Here is a 19,896-nt window from a genome sequence, read left to right on the forward strand (position 1 = left end):
CTTTTTGATGTGTTGCTGAATCCGGTTTGCCAGTATTTTATTGAGGATTGTTGCATCGATGTTCATCAGGGATATTGGTCTAAAATTCTCTTTTTTTGTTGTGTCTCTGCCAGGCTTTGGTATCAGGATGATGTTGGCCTCATAAAATGAGTTAGGGAGGATTCCCTCTTTTTCTATTGATTGGAATAGTTTCAGAAGGAATGGTACCAACTCCTCCTTGTACCTCTGGTAGAATTCAGCTGTGAATCCATCTGGTCCTGGACTTTTTTTGGTTGGTAGGCTATTAATTGTTGCCTCAATTTCAGAGCCTGCTATTGGTCTATTCAGGGATTCAACTTCTTCCTGGTTTAGTCTTGGAAGAGTGTAAGTGTCCAGGAAATTATCCATTTCTTCTAGATTTTCCAGTTTATTTGCGTAGAGGTGTTTATAGTATTCTCTGATGGTAGTTTGTATTTCTGTGGGGTCGGTGGTGATATCCCCTTTATCATTTTTTATTGCGTCGATTTGATTCTTCTCTCTTTTCTTCTTTATTAGTCTGGCTAGTGGTCTGTCAATTTTGTTGATCTTTTCAAAAAACCAACTCCTGAATTCATTGATTTTTTGGAGGGTTTTTTGTGTCTCTATCTCCTTCAGTTCTGCTCTGATCTTAGTTATTTCTTGCCTTCTGCTAGCTTTCGAATGTGTTTGCTCTTGCTTCTCTAGTTCTTTTAATTGCGATGTTAGAGTGTCAATTTTAGATCTTTCCTGCTTTCTCTTGTGGGCATTTAGTGCTATAAATTTCCCTCTACACACTGCTTTAAATGTGTCCCAGAGATTCTGGTATGTTGTATCTTTATTCTCATTGGTTTCAAAGAACATCTTTATTTCTGCCTTCATTTCGTTATGTACCCAGTAGTCATTCAGGAGCAGGTTGTTCAGTTTCCATGTAGTTGAGCGGTTTTGATTGAGTTTCTTAGTCCTGAGTTCTAGTTTGATTGCACTGTGGTCTGAGAGACAGTTTGTTATAATTTCTGTTCTTGTACATTTGCTGAGGAGTGCTTTACTTCCAATTACATGGTCAATTTTGGAGTAAGTACGATGTGGTGCTGAGAAGAATGTATATTCTGTTAATTTGGGGTGGAGAGTTCTATAGATGTCTATTAGGTCTGCTTGCTGCAGAGATGAGTTCAATTCCTGGATATCCTTGTTAACTTTCTGTCTCGTTGATCTGTCTAATGTTGACAGTGGAGTGTTGAAGTCTCCCATTATTATTGTATGGGAGTCTAAGTCTCTTTGTAAGTCTCTAAGGACTTGCTTTATGAATCTGGGTGCTCCTGTATTGGGTGCATATATATTTAGGATAGTTAGCTCTTCCTATTGAATTGATCCCTTTACCATTATGTAATGGCCTTCTTTGTCTCTTTTGATCTTTGATGGTTTAAAGTCTGTTTTATCAGAGACTAGTATTGCAACCCCTGCTTTTTTTTGTTCTCCATTTGCTTGGTAGATCTTCCTCCATCCCTTTATTTTGAGCCTATGTATGTCTCTGCATGTGAGATGGGTCTCCTGAATACAGCAGACTGATGGGTCTTGACTCTTTATCCAGTTTGCCAGTCTGTGTCTTTTAATTGGAGCATTTAGTCCATTTACATTTAAGGTTAATGTTGTTATGTGTGAACTTGATCCTGCCATTATGATATTAACTGGTTATTTTGCTCGTTAGTTGATGCAGTTTCTTCCTAGCCTCGATGGTCTTTACATTTTGGCATGTTTTTGCAATGGCTGGTTCCGGTTGTTCCTTTCCATGTTGAGTGCTTCCTTCAGGGTCTCTTGTAAGGCAGGCCTAGTGGTGACAAAATCTCTAAGCATTTGCTTATCTGTAAAGGATTTTATTTCTCCTTCACTTATGAAACTTAGTTTGGCTGGATATGAAATTCTGGGTTTAAAATTCTTTTCTTTAAGAATGTTGAATATTGGCCCCCACTCTCTTCTGGCTTGTAGAGTTTCTGCTGAGAGATCTGCTGTTAGTCTGATGGGCTTCCCTTTGTGGGTAACCCGCCTTTCTCTCTGGCTGCCCTTAAGATTTTTTCCTTCATTTCAACTTTGGTGAATCTGGCAATTATGTGTCTTGGAGTTGCTCTTCTCGAGGAGTATCTTTGTGGCGTTCTCTGTATTTCCTGGATTTGAATGTTGGCCTGCCCTACTAGGTTGGGGAAGTTCTCCTGGATGATATCCTGAAGAGTGTTTTCCAACTTGGTTCCATTTTCCCCCTCACTTTCAGGCACCCCAATCAGATGTAGATTTGGTCTTTTTACATAATCCCATACTTCTTGCAGGCTTTGTTCATTTCTTTTTCTTCTTTTTTCTTTTGGTTTCTCTTCTCGCTTCATTTCATTCATTTGATCCTCAATCGCTGATACTCTTTCTTCCAGTTGATCGAGTCGGTTACTGAAGCTTGTGCATTTGTCATGTATTTCTTGTGTCATGGTTTTCATCTCTTTCATTTCGTTTAGGACCTTCTCTGCATTAATTACTCTAGCCATCAATTCTTCCACTTTTTTTTCAAGATTTTTAGTTTCTTTGCGCTGGGTAAGTAATTCCTCCTTTAGCTCTGAGAAATTTGATGGACTGAAGCCTTCTTCTCTCATCTTGTCAAAGTCATTCTCCGTCCAGCTTTGATCCGTTGCTGGCGATGAGCTGCGCTCCTTTGCGGGGGAGATGCGCTCTTATTTTTTGAATTTCCAGCTTTTCTGCCCTGCTTTTTCCCCATCTTTGTGGTTTTATCTGCCTCTGGTCTTTGATGATGGTGATGTACTGATGGGGTTTTGGTGTAGGTGTCCTTCCTGTTTGATAGTTTTCCTTCTAACAGTCAGGACCCTCAGCTGTAGGTCTGTTGGAGATTGCTTGAGGTCCACTCCAGACCCTGTTTGCCTGGGTATCAGCAGCAGAGGCTGCAGAAGATAGAATATTTCTGAACAGCGAGTGTACCTGTCTGATTCTTGCTTTGGAAGCTTCCTCTCAGGGGTGTACTCCTCTCTGTGAGGTGTGGGGTGTCAGACTGCCCCTAGTGGGGGATGTCTCCCAGTTAGGCTACTCAGGGGTCAGGGACCCACTTGAGCAGGGAGTCTGTCCCTTCTCAGATCTCAACCTCCGTGTTGGGAGATCCACTGCTCTCTTCAAAGCTGTCAGACAGAGTCGTTTGCGTCTGCAGAAGTGTCTGCTGCGTTTGTTTAGTTTACTGTGCCCTGTCCCCAGAGGTGGAGTCTACAGAGACAGGCAGGTTTCCTTGAGCTGCTGTGAGCTCCACCCAGTTCGAGCTTCCCAGCAGCTTTGTTTACCTACTTAAGCCTCAGCAATGGCGGGCGCCCCTCCCCCAGCCTCGCTGCTGCCTTGCCGGTAGATCACAGACTGCTGTGCTAGCAATGAGGGAGGCTCCGTGGGTGTGGGACCCTCCTGGCCAGGTGTGGGATATGATCTCCTGGTGTGCCTGTTTGCTTAAAGCACAGTATTGGGGTGGGAGTTACCTGATTTTCCAGGTGTTGTGTGTCTCAGTTCCCCTGGCTAGGAAAAGGGACTCCCTTCCCCCTTGCGCTTCCCAGGTGAGGCAATGCCTCGCCCTGCTTCAGCTCTCGCTGGTCGGGCTGCAGCAGCTGAGCAGCACTGATCGTCCGGCACTCCCCAGTGAGATGAACCCAGTACCTCAGTTGAAAATGCAGAAATCACCGGTCTTCTGTGCGCTCGCGCTGGGAGTTGGAGACTGGAGCTGCTCCTATTCGGCCATCTTGCTCCGCCCCCTCAGCTGTATCAGTTTTGTTCTTTCTTAGGGTTACTCTGTTTTGGTTTTGCTTTTAGTCTTAGGATGAATTGTTAGTGTTTGGACATAGTCTTGACTCATAACGTGTAGTCCTTTTGTGGAGTTTTAGTGGAAAGTCTGAGGCATTCCCCAATTTCCTCTAGCTTGGTGGAGTTCAAACTCCAAACTCTCTTCTGTGCAGAGGGCAGCAGTTCAGATGTTCCTCAACTTCTCAGCCTACCCTCTTTCTACTGGACTCCTGATGTCTCCCTTGTGCATGTGCAGTTTAGGAATTAACCAGGGACTACAGAAGTTTATGAAAAGACTTGGGTGCTCCTTTCTCTGTGGCTCTGTTCTTCCCAGGAATTACCCCTTGATACCAGCTCTCACCTATCTCTTCTGATCTTTAAAGCCAAGAAGCTTGTGACCTTCTGCTTGAGTGCCACCTGCCCCCTGCTTCTGGGACCAGGGGGTACCCTCAAGGGAAAAGCCCTGTCAATTTAGTTTCCAAATAGTGTTGTCTCTTCTTTTTAGGGTCAAGTCTCTGCTAGCTACTGTCTGCATTTGGTCAATTTCTAGTGCTTTCAAGTAGTTCTTCAAAAAAGAATTTGGCCGGGTGCGGTGGCTCCTGTCTATAATCCCAGCACTTTGGGAGGCCGAGGTGGGTGAATCACCTGAGGTCAGAAGTTCGAGATCAGCCTGGCCAACATCGTGAAACCTCATCTCTACCAAAAATACAAAAATTAACTGGATGTGGTGGTGGGTGCCTATAGTCCCAGCTACCCGGGAGGCTGAGGCAGCAGAATTGCTTGAACCCAGGAGGCGGAGGTTGCAGTGAGCCAAGATCACGCCACTGCCCTCCAGCCTGGGTGACAAGAGTGAGGCTCCATCTCAAAAAAAAAAAAAAAAAAAAAAAAAAATTTTGTCCAGGATATAGAATTATTTTTGGAGAGAGTTAATCTGATACAAACTATGCCACCAGTACTGAAACACTCTTTTTAAAAACATAACAATATTTCTACTAATCACACCAAAAAGTTGCCAATGATTCCTTAATTTTACCCAAATGTAGGGAATCGAGTTTCTGATGATGGAGATAATATTTAGTTTAGCTTTTTTTTCTTTAATAGCAAACTTGATAGAAAAGCTTTCTTAAAAAATGAATTTACTCATTCACTGGCTGAGAAGCATATTGTTATTAGGTTGGTGCATGAAAAGTGATGGCAAATACCGCAATTACTAATAGTTATAGCATGACTGTCCTTATCTTGGTGTTAAAGCCTGGAAATCTTCCCCTTGGCAGCAGCTGCTGAGCCAGTTTTATAGTAATCTCAGGTATTCAGGACACAGTCAAGAGAAAAGAAGTATGTGACAAAGGCCTCTGAGCAGCTAAAGTAGATTTATAATCAATTAATTTTATCACAGGGGAGTCTTTCAAATCCTCACTCAGAACCTATTTACCCTGATTTTAAGTACAGCTATAACAAGCCTTGTGATTTCTCCCCCTGGCTTATAGAACATTAGTGGAAGTGAGTGAGAGTGGGGACGATGGCATGCTACGGGCAGGCACAATGTCAGTGGCAGGAAGTGACTGGTGACAGCAGCATTAACTCCAGTGAGTGCAGTTTCTGTATTTGACGCAGGGCTAGGTCCCAGGGTAACAAAGACACTGGAGGTTTCGCTTGTGCATCAAGGAGCTTGTGCAGTATCAGGGTACGCAGATGTGCAAAAGTGCAAAATGGGCTGGTGAGTGAAATAATAACAAACTTTCACTGAGTGCAGTTATGGAAGGAAGGAGGAATTGGATGGTTCAGAGAAGACTTCAGTGAGAAGAACTTTGCTGGCTCACATAAGGTTGATCTCTGTCTGTAGGAGTCTTTGGAGGATACATTCGACACATTGAAAGGAAATCAAGTGGAACTTATAAGTAAAGGCACTATTTTCAAAGCTATGTTTAGGAAAACCTGCAAAGGACGGTTAAGAACCCCAGGGCCTATGAGCATGGTGGGAAGCTGTGACCACCCCTAGACCAGAAGGAGCAAGAGGAGGAAAAGTTACCAGAACTGCAGGGCCTGTGGCGGTTGCGGAGAACTGCCTGTGGCGTCTGGTCTGGGAGAGCAGCCCCTGGCATCCCACCTTTATCTCCTCTGCCCTCTCACCTCCTGCTAATACAACCAGAAGCCAGAGGAAGGGTGGGGGGTGCCCATTGGTGCTGTGGGTATATGTCGGCTTCCCAGGGCACAGAGATGGCTGGAGAAGGGTGGGAAGTGGACTGGAGGGGTAACCTGAGAATAGCCAGCAAAGTTGAGTAGAATTTTGTCTTAGGTGACACATGTCCCTCGGGGAGGACAGTCCCAGCCCCAGAGCTAAGGTGTGAAGTATCTCAAGGCATGCTCAGAGAATCCAAGTGGTTTTGTAAGAAGTAGGGCACAGAGTTCATCTGGGGGGTGGCTAGCAATGGACAGTGTTCCTTACCCTCCTGAAGCATTTAGACTGGATTTGTGAGCTGTTGAGATCCCTAGAGGTCCCCAGCAGGAAGGGGACCAGCAGCCAAGGGGAGAAAGCATGGCAGGAAGGAGTGAGGGTCGTCAGCTCATGTTCCACCAGTGCGGACGAAGAAATAATATCTGAAAAACACAAGTCTGGTGTCAGCATTGTGTAGATAGCACAATCCCCACCTCAGTAGTGATGGAGGCGACTGGACCGTTCATGATCGTAGCCTTACATATCACAGTCAGCATATTTCTGTTACCAAGGCAGCAATGTCTGTGGTTCATTTTAGGAGCATTTCCAACCAAAGGTCTTTAGATTACATAAAAAGTTTTGATACTTAGAGAAATGATATTAAGGAACCTGGAAAATTTGCTTATTTGAAACATCTTTTTTTTCCCCTAATGAGATAAATGAAGTTTTGCTACATTTATTATTATTATTGTAATTTATCAAGGCTATTATTATAATTATCACTCCAGAATAAAGAACTTAATTTATAAGAAAAAAACAAACAACCCCATCAAAAAGTGGGCAAAGGATATGAACAGATACTTCTCAAAAGAAGACATTCATACAGCCAACAGACACATGAAAAAATGCTCGTCATCACTGGCCATCAGAGAAATGCAAATCAAAACCACAATGAGTTACCATCTCACACCAGTTAGAATGATGATCATTAAAAAGTCAGGAAACAACAGGTGCTGGAGAGGATGTGGAGAAATAGGAACACTTTTACACTGTTGGTGGGATTGTAAACTAGTTCAACCATTGTGGAAAACAGTATGGCGATTCCTCAAGGATCTAGAACTAGAAGTACCATACGACCCAGCCATCCCATTACTGGGTATATACCCAAAGGATTATAAATCATGCTGCTATAAAGACACATGCACACGTATGTTTATTGTGGCACTATTCACAATAGCAAAGACTTGGAATCAACCCAAATGTCCATCAGTGACAGACTGGATTAAGAAAATGTGGCACATATACACCATGGAATACTATGCAGCCATAAAAAAGGATGAGTTCATGTCCTTTGTAGGGACATGGATGCAGCTGGAAACCATCATTCTCAGCAAACCATCGCAAGAACAGAAAACCAAACACCGCATGTTCTCACTCACAGGTGGGAATTGAACAATGAGATCACCTGGACATGGGAAGGGGAACATCACACACTGGGGCCTATTGTGGGGAGGGGGATGTGGGAGGGATGGCACTGGGAGTTATATCTGATATAAATGACGAATTGATGGGTGCTGACAAGTTGATGGGTGCAGCACACCAACATGGCACATGTATACATATGTAACAAACCTGCACGTTGTGCACATGTACCCTAGAACTTAAAGTACAATTAAAAAAAAAAAAACTTTCAAAACCAAAGTCATCGTATTTCATAGTGAGTGCTAGTTGGAAAACATTTAATCAGTAGATCTTTTATTACCCGGTGGAGTTACTCATGTGTTTAGCTGCTGTGTGAGGTAGGACATTCATCCTTCATGTCTGGCTTATTTAGAGGCATCTTTGGTGAGTTCACGACTTAGCAGAAATCCTGATTCACTTGACCCGATTCTTGAGTCAAGCTGTTGTTAGCTGCTTGTTTAAAGACTAGGTTGAGATGAGGGACAATTAGTTTGTTGTCTCATGTCCTGTTTTGCCCTTTCTCTTCCATCTTCTGCCATGTCATTCCCTCTCCAGGTGCAGGTTCTGTCCCTCCCTCACCCTGATGATGGGTTGGAGGTCAACTCAGTCACAGCAACTGAAGGACATTGTCAGTTTTAGTCTTGTGTCGTTTGTCTCTCTCAGTGTACATGCTCACTTGTAGAGCCACCCAAGTATTGGCCAATTAAAAATACAAACTGGAGCACAAAACTGTTTTCTCATATTTGCTGGCTTAACAAATGTGTCAATAGGATAAATGTTATAACTGGGCAAGCCAGCTTTAGACTCTTAAAAACTTGCCCACTCAACGTTTTCTTGAGTTTTGACCCCATCCACTGACCAAGATCTCTTTTTCCTGTTAGGATGTTAGTCAGACTCCCCATCTATGAATGTTTTGTAAGGTGCAACAGAACTCAAGCTATGTTTACATAACTCCTAGCATATAGTAGGTGTTCAATAAAAGTTGGCTATTATAATTATTGCCCAGCAGTGAAGAGAACTGCTTGACTTTGTTTAATTTAGTATTTTGTAAATCTGCTTAACCAAAATACTGCTATTTCTAGAACCATTCATTAACATTTCAAGGAATGCTACTGTTCTGTGGAATACAGCTTGGGAAACTCTGAATTAAGAATTGGACAAAATTAAACTGTTGGAGTTGGGGTTCTGGATCTTAGCTTAGTCCTCACCACACCTTGAAATTGCTTAAATAAAAACAGGGAAGTTTCATTTTAGGGTATAAAACAGAAATTAAAAAAAAAAGCCACCTGTATAAAAGCCTGTATTTTTGTCCATTTATTCTTTGTAAACACATCTCTAGGTGACTCGAAAAGTTCAAGGGAAGCTGTCTGAAGTTCTCAGGACCAGTTTAAGAGGGTATCGTGAAGTCAGAGAAATTAGAATTATATGCTCCTTCTGATTTTGGCCTATCAGAAGTAATAAAGCCAGAAATTGTACCCCTCCTCTTTCCCTGTCTCCACCTCCCTTTGACCTGGTCACCCCTCTTCCTGTCTGTATTGCTGCCTGGCACAGTTGCAGGGTGAGTGGGATGCCTGCTCCTGCTCCTGTTCCTGCCCTTCTCCTGTTGGGTTTTGGTTTATGCCTTTGCCCACCTCAACTTCGTGCCTTGATAGGACACAGACCTCTGGGAAGAGAGGCCTGCATGTGTCCCGAGCAGTCTTATGGGGGTTGGGTCACCAGCCTTCCAGAAGCATGTCTGGTTGGCACTGGTGAATCGTCAGGGCCTAGGACAGACATCACTCACTTGCTCATCTGAAGGCCAGGAGCGATTATGTCATTATGTGTGTGCATTTCTCAACTAAGCCTTCAAGAGGGTGATGGGATGAGAAGCATCTGTATATGACGCATGTGTGACACATCCAAAGGGCAAATATATCAGATGACCATCTTCCCTGTGTGAGCCTTGGGAGAATTTTCAAAAGTCATTCTCACGTACTTGTGCTCCATACCCACCAATTCCAAAAATCGATGCCCACGGAGATGTCCTCGTTGCTTCCCACGAACAGGACCAGCGTTCCTTGCTGAGGTGTGCTCATGCCTCTGGATTCAGCTCTGTGACCCTCTGCTGTCCCTGTCATTGTGGGAGGTGAATGAGGGCTCTAACTCTACCTAATGATCTTCCTAAGATTGCTTTTGTTTAATGATCCAGTCTGTTCTAGGCGATGAGAGGGAAAACAGTCTGCAGGCAGCCCCACCTCAGGAAGGTCCAAGTTAATTTGCCAGCCCAGGGCATTGCTACCGGTGCAGAACTGAGCCCATGATAGGGACAGTTATTTGGGAAACTTAAGTCAGACCCCACCCTAAATAAGTTCTAACTTCGGTCTGTGGAGCAAGAAGTATGCCAGAGGGTTCAGCGACGCTTCCGCTATGCACAGAGTTGCAGAGGAAGACCCCGGCTCTCTCCCTGTGGTGTTTCCTGACTGTCAGCCACCTGCCCTTTGCATTTTCCCAGAGTTCCACTGGGATAAGGGTGCAGATTTTCAGCTTCACTTTCCTCAAGGCTAAAATACATCATCAAGTGACCATGTGAGAATTCCATGAAGGCAGTCCCTCTACAGAACAGACATGGGGATCTCTGTCAGTAAGAAAGAGACCTCCCTCTGTTTGGTGCTGAGGAGGTTGTGAGGCTACTCGGTTTATGGCAGTTGCTGCTGTGACCCTAAATTGTACACTTAATTTCATGATTGAAAAGGAAATTGAACAAAAATAGATACTCTATTTTTAAAGTCTAGGTACTGTATTGTATTTGTAAAGTGTTCATCAAATGCGGAATGTTCTTTAACCTTCGTGCTATGCACACAGCGTTCCCAGACCACTTCCTTCTGCTATCTACCACCTCCAGAATGAAACTGGACCAGTTTCATCTCAGGTCAGAGAAGGTGGTCTGGCCATTGTTCACTATGATGAGGGACAAACCTGTGATGGGCCCATCTCCTCTCTGACCTACTTCCCATCCAAATTTCCCTTTCCCCCATCTCCCCTTCAACCAAAATGGGTGATTAGATGGCATGTCTTTTGCAAGTGATTCTTGAGAAATGCTGCCTGGCACCCTCAGTTTCCCTTCTTTGCACTGGGAACCACCAGTCTGTGGTAGGGAAGGTAGAACTACTGTGTGCTATGCTTGAGTTCCCGTGAACACCAAAGGCAAAGCTCCAGGACAGCCTAGCTAAGCATTGAACTCGGTCACTTTCTTCCAGCAGCCTCTGTCTGAGAGCTTGACAGCCTTTCTCAGATATCCAGCAACCCCAAGAGCTAGACCACTCTCACTTTACAGAACAGCTGAGGCCCACAGCGTTCTATGCTGACTTGTTTGGAATGCAGGCATTGAGGAATTCATCTGACTATGAATTTGCGTCTCCAGAGAGAAGTGAGAGCGACGTGGCTCGCTGCCATGGTTGGGAGCCAGGCTGTGAGCAGCAACACTTTATGATGAGTTAGAAAATAAACAGCAGCAACAACTTGATTTCTATTCAGCTCTCCCCATGATAGAGGATCTAAAAAAACACTAATAAATCAATGTGGCTGGCAGGTGCTATCAGAGAGGAAGGCCGGGGCAAAAACAGTGTTCTTCCATTCTGGCCAGCTGCAGAGGACAGAATCAAGAGAATGGAGATGACAGGCGTGGCACGGTGGCTCATGCCTGTAATCCTAGCACTTTGGGAGGCCGAGGTGGGCGAGTCACTTGAGCTCCAGTTTGAGACCAGCCTGGGCAACATGGTGAAACCACATGTCTACAAAAAATACAAAAATTAACCGGGCATGGTGGTGCACACCTGTAATCCCAGCTACTTGTGGGGCTGAGGCAGGAGGAGCACTTGAACCGGGTAGGTCAAGGCTGTAGTGAGCTGAGATTGCACCACTGTACTCCAGCCTGGGTGACAAAGTGAGACTCTGTTTAAAAAAGAGAAAGAAAGAGAGAAAATAGAAATGAAAGGAATGAGAGTTTATGCCTTCTTGTCATGCTATCTTCTTTTTGCAAGAATAAGTGGAACATGGTGAAAGCTTTTCATCTCATTGGAAGGCCACTTGATTTGATAAACAGCACCAATAATGATTACCCTGGAGCATGGCTTTCAGCGAGGCCCGTGTCACAACTTAGCAACTTGCATGCACAGAGCTGTCTACCTGTTTGTAGTAGCAGTGGTGCTTTTTGGTGGAGATTGGAAACTGCATTGTTCTCTTCTCCCCGTTTTCTGAGCATCTAGTAGAAGAAATGGCTGCATGTAGGAACTTAGTTAAGGCTTATGGCTGATGATAGTAAGGAAAATTTCCTGGCAATAAGGGATGCTAATTACTAGAACAGGTTGCTCCGTGGGGGAATCCCAGCTGTTTACCTGTGATAGCTAACAGCATCATGACCTGTGTTGGTCAGGACTTGGACTTTGAGGTTCAAGGGTTGTTCTGTCCAGAGGCAGGGGGCGTATTAGCTGACCTTGTTCCTTTCAGCCTGGAGGGCCAATAGGAAGTGTTCCTAAGCCAACTTCATACTTGGGGGTTTTTTTTCTCCCTTATTTTTTTCTTAATTTGCACGTCTAATTTTCAGTGTCTACAATGTGCTAATGGGCTTTCCACCCACTAAAAATCACGTGTAGATGTGAGAATGTTCTGGAGAAAAGCCGGTCTCTGGGGCTTTGCTTCTGGCTTGAGGTTCTGTGAGGTAGGTGTTAGGAAACCTCCCCCGCAGTGGGCCGGGTGCCAGCAAACCTCAGCGGGGTCAGCAGCTCTTCTGATAATTTTGGCAGGAGAGGGAGACACTCAGCCACCCTGAGAAGAAAGAATGTATATTTTGCGATCCATTTGCAAATCAAGCTAGAATGCATTTTCAGAACTGGGTGTGTATTCAGGGCCTGTCTATTTCTTTCCACCATCAAACCTGCGAGGACAAAAGTAACTCAAGTTCAATATAACTCAAGTTCATTGTTCTCCACCACATAATCTTTCTTCCTATCCTGGATTGTAGCGGGGCAGCTCAGAAGGCATGTCAAGAAGGAAGGAAGGGGAAGGGCAAGACAGGATATGGTAATGGGGCGCACAGTCAGTGCTTCGGGTGATCAACATCAACATGGTGGTCCTGGGTTAGGATTTCGAGGAGGCGACGGAAGGAGGAGGATGAGAGGGGGATGGGTGATGCCTGGTGGCTGGTGCTTCACAATTTAAGCAAGGCGTGTCTTGGGAACCGCAGGAACAAGGAACTTGCAGGGCACAACCCTTGTACAACAAGGACAGAATGCAGGAAGGCTGAGGAGAGCAACCAATGCTCTTCGGGTCTTCAAAGTAACAAGGGGATTTGATCAGAACTTTCTGAGGGCACCTGGCATCTCCCACAGGCCATGACTCTGTGATTCTCTGACTTTCCTCTGGAGCTGGCTGGCTTCTGTAAAATTATCAAAGAGAAGATAGACCTTAAACTTTAAAAAAATGTGGCCTGAGAATGAAATTATACCGCTAAAGTTCACTTATTAAAATTCATCAGCATGAAGACTTTCTCAAGCCATAATGACTTCATGGCCTAAGTGGAAATTTCATATTCCTTTGGAAAATCAAATTGGCATAGCCAAATGAGCAGAAAATTGTCTTTGACTTGTAGATGTTATTTCTACATTATTTTTCTTTGCGTGAGAAACTAATCACTCACTCTGACACTTAGGCTTGACAGCTAGGAGTAAGAGTCAGAATCTGTCAGTTGCTTCCATGGAACTGTTTGCGGTGTTTTACGTGCACTGGTTCATTCAATCCTCAGAAGAGCTCTCTGAGGTGAGATGGTACTAAACCCCCACTTAACAGATGAGGAAATGGAAGATTAGAGAGATTAAGTAACCCATCAGGGCCAAGACTGGACTGTGTGTCCAGCCAGCTAATTCCAAACTCCTGCAAATCATCAGTCTTTCCCACTCTCTACCTCTTTCAGAGGGTCAGCAGATGACCACTTGAACTGCACCTGTCATAGTAGGGTGGAATTAAGAGCTTGGTGTTGTGGAACAAAGAGAACTGTCTACTGTCTGGGGCACAAACAACATGAACACTAGCCTTCTCTCCCACTGAGTGTAAAATGGGCCAATAACACACATGATAACTGTAAGAAAATCACTTATATATTGAATACTGCTGTTAAGAATTTGAAACTAAGCGGGATCTCTAGGTTAATAATTCTCCATCTCTAGAGCGTCACAACACCAAAAGCTAACAGTGAATGCTGACTCTGTCAGACACTCTTTGAAGTCTTCTACATTTTTTCATTTGTTTAAACCTAACGGCATCCCCATGAGATAGGTACTGTTATTTTTCTCATTTTCCAGATGAGGAAACCAGAACACAACTAGGAAGTGGCAGAGCTGGAAAGGGGGTCCAGGATATTTAACCATTAGGCTAAACTGCTTCTCAGCACTAGTTTTTGGCAAACATGAAATATCTGCTTCTGGGATGCAAACAGGAGTTCCCATCCTAGGGGTGGGATAAGGTTAAGTAGATCCAGTTGCCGAGCTGTATCTTGTGAATGTTTGTGCACCTGAACCAGGTGATGCAGAAGGTCAGTTGCAGCTGTCTTCCCACGAGGTTTCCTTCTAGAGATGGGGCGGGTAGTGGGGTTTCCCCACTAAGCCATGCCAGGTGGTTATCTACAGAATGCCCAGTTCATTTTGCATCATTGGCATTTTGTCTTTGACATTTTCTTCTGAAATGAGAAGCCTTGGACTTTTTGTACTTTTTGTACAGAGTTTGTTTGTAAGCCTCTTGGTGTTTCAAGATAGAATCTGCTCATTCATATCCAATGAATGTTATAATGGGTTTAAATGTGGTATTAGAATTTATCAAAGGTTGCTTTTAATGTAGGTAAGGGGTGAACTAAAGTGATTAGATGCCTGCTGAAGACAGTCCAAGTTCCTCAGTGTGGTCTCCAGATTCTCGATGATCTGACTCTCCTTACCTCTCCAGCCTCCTTACCTCTCCATCTTGGTGTGACCCTGTTTCTCTTGCTGCCAGCCTAGCAAAACATTTGCACTTCCCAAAATACACCAGGCTGTCAGAATGTGCCCTGACTCTGTGTCTTTGCCCCCACCTGAGAAACATCTCCTCATCTTCAAAACTCAGTTCAACTTTTTTCACTGCTGTTAAGCCTCTCTTTCCCGCCCTTCTCCAACCCATCAGACTGACCACTCCCATTTTGGTATTTGTACTGTATTCTGAACAGACCTTGAACACAGCACAGACTCCAACACTTTAAAGCCCATAAAATATCATGATAGCATTGGCTTCTGTTAGTTGGGAATTTGATATGTGCCAGGCATGATAATACCAAGCATTTTATTTAACAGACTTCTTGCAACCACCTCTTGAAGCAGGCATTAGTCTCATGGTCAATATATAGATGAAAAGAACAAAGCTCAAATAGATGAAGTGACTTCCCCCAATCCACATGACCAGTGTCTATGTTTAGGAAACTTTTAAGTTTCCTGAGGGCAAGGGCTAGCTTACTTGAGTCAGGGCTCAACTGGGATATACCAACAGTCCAAGCCTGTTTTCCATTCCTGTCCTTGGAGCTTGGCAGGGAGTAGGGATAGGGAGTGGTTAGATGTACTCAAAACACAAATTGGAAAGAGAGACTAAGACATTTTTACTAATGGGAGAGAGGACACAAATGCTAGGCAGACAGGCAGAAGTTACAGCATCTACTCTTCTTTGCACTCATAGCACCAGCACTCTAGTAGGTATCAACAGTTGTTAAATATAAACGAATGGATCTCTACTGTTCTTTCGTTATGCTCCACATTCAGAGCATGAAGAGATCATGGGGCTGTTGAAGATGGAGAAGACCTCAAAGGGGAGGCTGAACTCACATAAGCTTGAGATAGAGGCAGATGTGGGGAAGGAGGAGGGGACTTGTCCAAAAGGGACCGTTGGCAAAGGTGGGCACACTTGAAATTCTTGACCTGGTTAACAGGTACAGTTTTCTTAACTTCTGTAATAGGCTTTCCAAATTCCCCAACTGGGGAAGGGCCTTCCCCTCTGAGCCATGCCAGGAAAGTCATGGCATGATTCTTGTTAGTGCCCCTTCTGCCCACCTCTGCCATGGCTAACAGACCGCAAGTCTAGCTTGTTAACCCTTTGGATTGCTCATCTTATTCCTGACATGAGTCATGTGGTGTTTGGCTCACGCATCTGGGGTTTTCTTTTCAGGTTAACATGTTTGTTGAAGGATTCCACGATGCCATCCTCCTCTACGTCTTGGCTCTACATGAAGTACTCAGAGCTGGTTACAGCAAAAAGGATGGAGGGAAAATTATACAGCAGACTTGGAACAGAACATTTGAAGGTAGGGATTCCATCTATAAGGCAATGACATGGGGCCAATTGAGCTGCTGATTTTCTGGTTCTGGTTTTCACAGTTGCAGCTGTGAGGCCTTTCCAGCTTCTTGCTTTTCTCACCTATAAAGCGGCCCATCTCATAGGCTTGTTGTGCCAATTAAATGAGTTAATACATGTGAAAGCGCTTTGAAAAAGCCCCACTGAAAGAGGAAAGGCCTTGTCTCCTGATTATTTAGGTAACAGCTCTATGCTTCTTAATATTGCATTGAACACAAGCCTCATGCATGACAGGACAATCAGTTTGTGAAGAGTTTTATGATGATTTTAAAACCAGTATTAATCCCAGATATACATTCATGTGTTCAGACTATGTTGGTTTTTTGTGAAACGCAGAAAACATTAACTGTCACAGTTAAACCTGGTGGTTTGAGATGATTAGCAGGTCCAGTCGAGCCCTGTGTTTTTTTGGTTTTTGTTTTTCGTTTTTTTTGAGATGGAGTTTTTGCTCTTGTTGCCCAGGCTGGAGTTCAGTGGCACGATCTCGGCTCACTGCAACCTCCGCCTACTAGTTTTAAATGGTTGTCCTGCCTCAGCGTCCTGAGTAGCTGGGTTTACAGGCACTCACCACCACACCTGGATAATTTTTGTATTTTTTAGTAGAGACAGGGTTTTACCATATTGGCCAGGTTGATCTCAAACTCCTGACCTCAGGTGATCCACTCGCCTTGGCCTCCCCAGCTTTCTTAATAACAGGGAAGTATAGGAAAACAACAAAAAATGGCCCATAATCTCATCTCAAGCAACCTCTGTTGGCACTGAAAAATAGTACAAGATAAGACTATGCTTGGCTAGGAAATTTAAACAGTACAAAAATGTGCAAATTGAGAGGTGAAAGCTTTCCTTCCCAACCTAGTCCCCTCTCCCCACTGTGAATCACTATTAACGATTTCCTATGATTCTGTCTACAAATATTTTAAGTCTTCTGCCAGCACATATGCATTTGTATATCTTATCTTAAAATTTGCATGAAAGGGGTCATAGTATGAATGCTATTTTTCATCTTAGGTGTTTTACTTGTATGTCAAGTTAAAGAATTTTCCATATGAGAACTCACTGATCCAACACATTTTTAAATGACAGTTACATATTTTTCTACTGTATGGCTGTACAGGAATTTCTTTAACCAATCTCCTATTGATGGACACTTGTAAAGTTGTTTACAATTTTTGCTATTATGCAATATGCTGTCACAAGCCTCTTGCACATCTTGAAGAATTTTTGTGAGTCCTTCCAACAGGGAACATTCCTACTTGTGGGATTTCTGGGTCCAAAAGTATGTTGGTGCTTTTTAAAGTGCATTAGAAATTGCCAAAAAGCTTCCAGAAAGTTCTGCTAATCTATATTCTTGCTAACAGTGTATTTAAGAGTGCTAGTTTCCTCTCACCTCGCCAACACTCAAAGAAAATGAACATGAAACTCAATATGGAAGTGACCTCATTACTGGAGCCTTGCAGATATCAACTCTATATTCATTTATTCATTCAACAAATGTTCATTGAGCACCTACTATGTACCAGGTGCTGTTCAAGGTGCTGAGGATTCAGCAGTGAACTAAAGACATTTCATGCAATCAGTTGAGCTTACATGCCAGTGGGGGGAACAGGCAACAAACAATGAATACAGTATACCTTTCAGAGCTATAAAATAAGGTAGGATAGGGAGCTAGAAAATGCCAGGCAAGGAGGAGTGGGACTGCTAGTTTAGAGTGGTCAGGGAAGGTCTCTGTGAGAGTGAAGTTGAGTAGAGACCCAAGGGAAGTGAGGGAAGCTCTGTAGCTGTTTAGGAGAGAGCATTCCAGAGGGAGTGGTAAACGTGGAGATCCTGAGTGCATGTGGGAGACTATGGAGTGTTCCCAGAGAGAGCAAGATGGCTAATGTGGCTGACACCAAGTGTGACAGGCAGTGTGATAGGTGCCAAAGCCTGAGAGGTAATGGGGTCAGATCATGCGGACCTGCAAGCCTTGCTGAGGTCTTTGGGCTCCACCTGGGTGAGACAGAAAGTCACCTGAGGCTTTTGAGTGACACGATCTGCCTTGTGTGTTAAAAGGGGTCCTTATGGCTGCTATGTGGGAAATAAAGTAGATACGCTTATGGGTATCACTTGACAACCCGGTACATAAAGTACAAATCGCTGAACCAGGGTTCAGTGCATCCTAGCCACTAACTAGTAACCTTGTCCTCTGAGCTTCTCTTTCTTCACCTGTGTGATAAGGAGGTTGGTCTAGTTAATGACTGACAAGAGCTCTTTCAGTTTTACATAGTGCTTGCTCTTCCTTTGAGCCCTGTAATGCACTGGGGTATGCCTATATCTATTTGTAATCACACTAGTGACATTTTTCAATGGCAGGAGCAAATACTGCCAAGTTTAGATTTGAGGCACATTTTTTTTTCAGTTGGGACTTCTGTCCCTCGGTTTGTCCTCAGTTCTTAGAAAGGGCAGGACAGGACAGTAGGGAGAGGTTGAGCTCCATCTAGAGTTGTCTGGGCAGTTTCTATGGTGGCAATTGGCAGATTTCATTTCTCTCTAGTGGAAGCCATGTCTTACTCAAAACCAGAGTGACATCTCCCTTAGCATTAGACAGATTGTAGTTCATGGGTGAATACACCTCCGGGATTATCTTATTTTACCTCTGACTGCTTCAGTTGAGGAGCTGGAATCCAACAGGATAATTCTGGGGGCATATTAGGACAGAGCCAAATTTCCCAGAAGTTTTGCACAATACACTGAGAACCTGGCATCTGTGGACACGACCTTGGTCGGCCACATCCCATTCTTAGCTATTACTCACCACGTGGTGTGGTCATTTGTTCTTGGTCTTCTGACAGAGGGACAGGAGCCAGAGTTGGGGGATGCTGGAGGGCGCCACTGAGGGAGGGTGTGAAGGGGAGGGTAGGTGCCCATGATGGCTGGAATGTATTTTGGTTAGAGCCAGGGCATGGGCTCAGTTTTCCCATAGGCTATCTTGATGTCTGTATTCTAAGGCCAGTTCTACACAGGCAATATGAAATGAGTCCTGAAACAACCAACTGTGCAGTTCAATCTACAATTAGAATCTCATTTGGTCAAATGTAAAGATAATTGAGGCCAAGGTAAGTTTTTGGCTTGAATTGCTTGGAGAGCCCATTTTATTTGCTAAACAATGGTCCATCTGAGGGTAGGCCTAAAAAGAACTCTAAGGTATCTGTATGAAGAAAAACCCAAACCTTCCTAAAATTAAAAACAATTTTAACTTTATTGGTCACCATTCGGTGACCATTAAGTTGTCAAGGGAAAAATACTCTGGCTGTGATTTGACAAATTTGGCTTTTATTGCCATGAAACCTGTGATCAACTCTCATTTCAATAAATGGCCTGGGAAGAAGCTGGATTTCCTCTGTGTGAGAGGTCAGAGTGACAAGGTAAATAGGACTGTGGCTTAAACTTTGAGCTCCACTACAGCCAAATAGAAATGGGGTGGAAAGTCTCATTACTTATGTACAGGAAAATTCTGCTGTAAGCCTGACAATCTCACCTTATGTACGATACTCTCAGGTGAAGTCTCACTTTGCTAATTGGCCACCCTGAGGATTCTCACCCCATTTCTTGGCAGAATTGCAATAGCTTAAAGGTACAATAGGTCTTAAATTACTAGGGCCACCTCATCTTATAAAATGCTCTGCAAAATACTTAGCAGGACACAACATCACAAACACCTCTCAACAGAATGACAAATGGTTTTGGATGGCAAATAGCTATATATTTTAAGCCTATTTATCACTTAAGAGTTTTATAGGCTCTCAAGGATACACAAGTTTATGGTAGGTGTACCCTTTGTAACCAGTCTATATTAAGAAGACAAAAAAATCAAAGTGAATGCTAGCTTCCATTCTGTTTCTGGTAAAGTAGACCAAAGTCTGGAAAAATCAGTGGGCCTTCAAACCACAACCCAAAGGACAGTAAACCTAAATACCTGCCCTCTCCAAGCCACACTAGAGGATGGAACTTTCCCTTGGGATCCTTTTTCCCAGACATTCATTTTACTAGAGGAGTCAGTACTTCCAGAGAGAACCAAATCAGAGAACCAAATCAATAGAAAGGCC

At 43.8% G+C, this 19,896-nt stretch overlaps 2 protein-coding genes across 5 annotated transcripts in view; both read left to right on the forward strand.

Annotated features, from left to right (window-relative positions):
* Nucleotides 1–19,896, forward strand: part of TARS1 (threonyl-tRNA synthetase 1) — a 1,036,507-nt gene that overhangs the window by 341,346 nt on the left and 675,265 nt on the right. The window lies entirely within an intron of this gene.
* NPR3 (natriuretic peptide receptor 3) overlaps nt 1–19,896 on the forward strand; it is a 92,849-nt gene that overhangs the window by 60,160 nt on the left and 12,793 nt on the right. For all 4 annotated transcript variants that reach the window (XM_050793838.1, XM_050793839.1, XM_050793836.1 and 1 more), the window contains exon 4: nt 15,629–15,764. In XM_050793838.1, coding sequence (XP_050649795.1) covers nt 15,629–15,764 — 136 coding nt within the window. The remainder of the gene's footprint in view (nt 1–15,628; nt 15,765–19,896) is intronic.

Source organism: Macaca thibetana, chromosome 6 (assembly GCF_024542745.1).
Source record: "Macaca thibetana thibetana isolate TM-01 chromosome 6, ASM2454274v1, whole genome shotgun sequence".
NCBI classification, from domain to species: Eukaryota; Metazoa; Chordata; class Mammalia; order Primates; family Cercopithecidae; genus Macaca; species Macaca thibetana.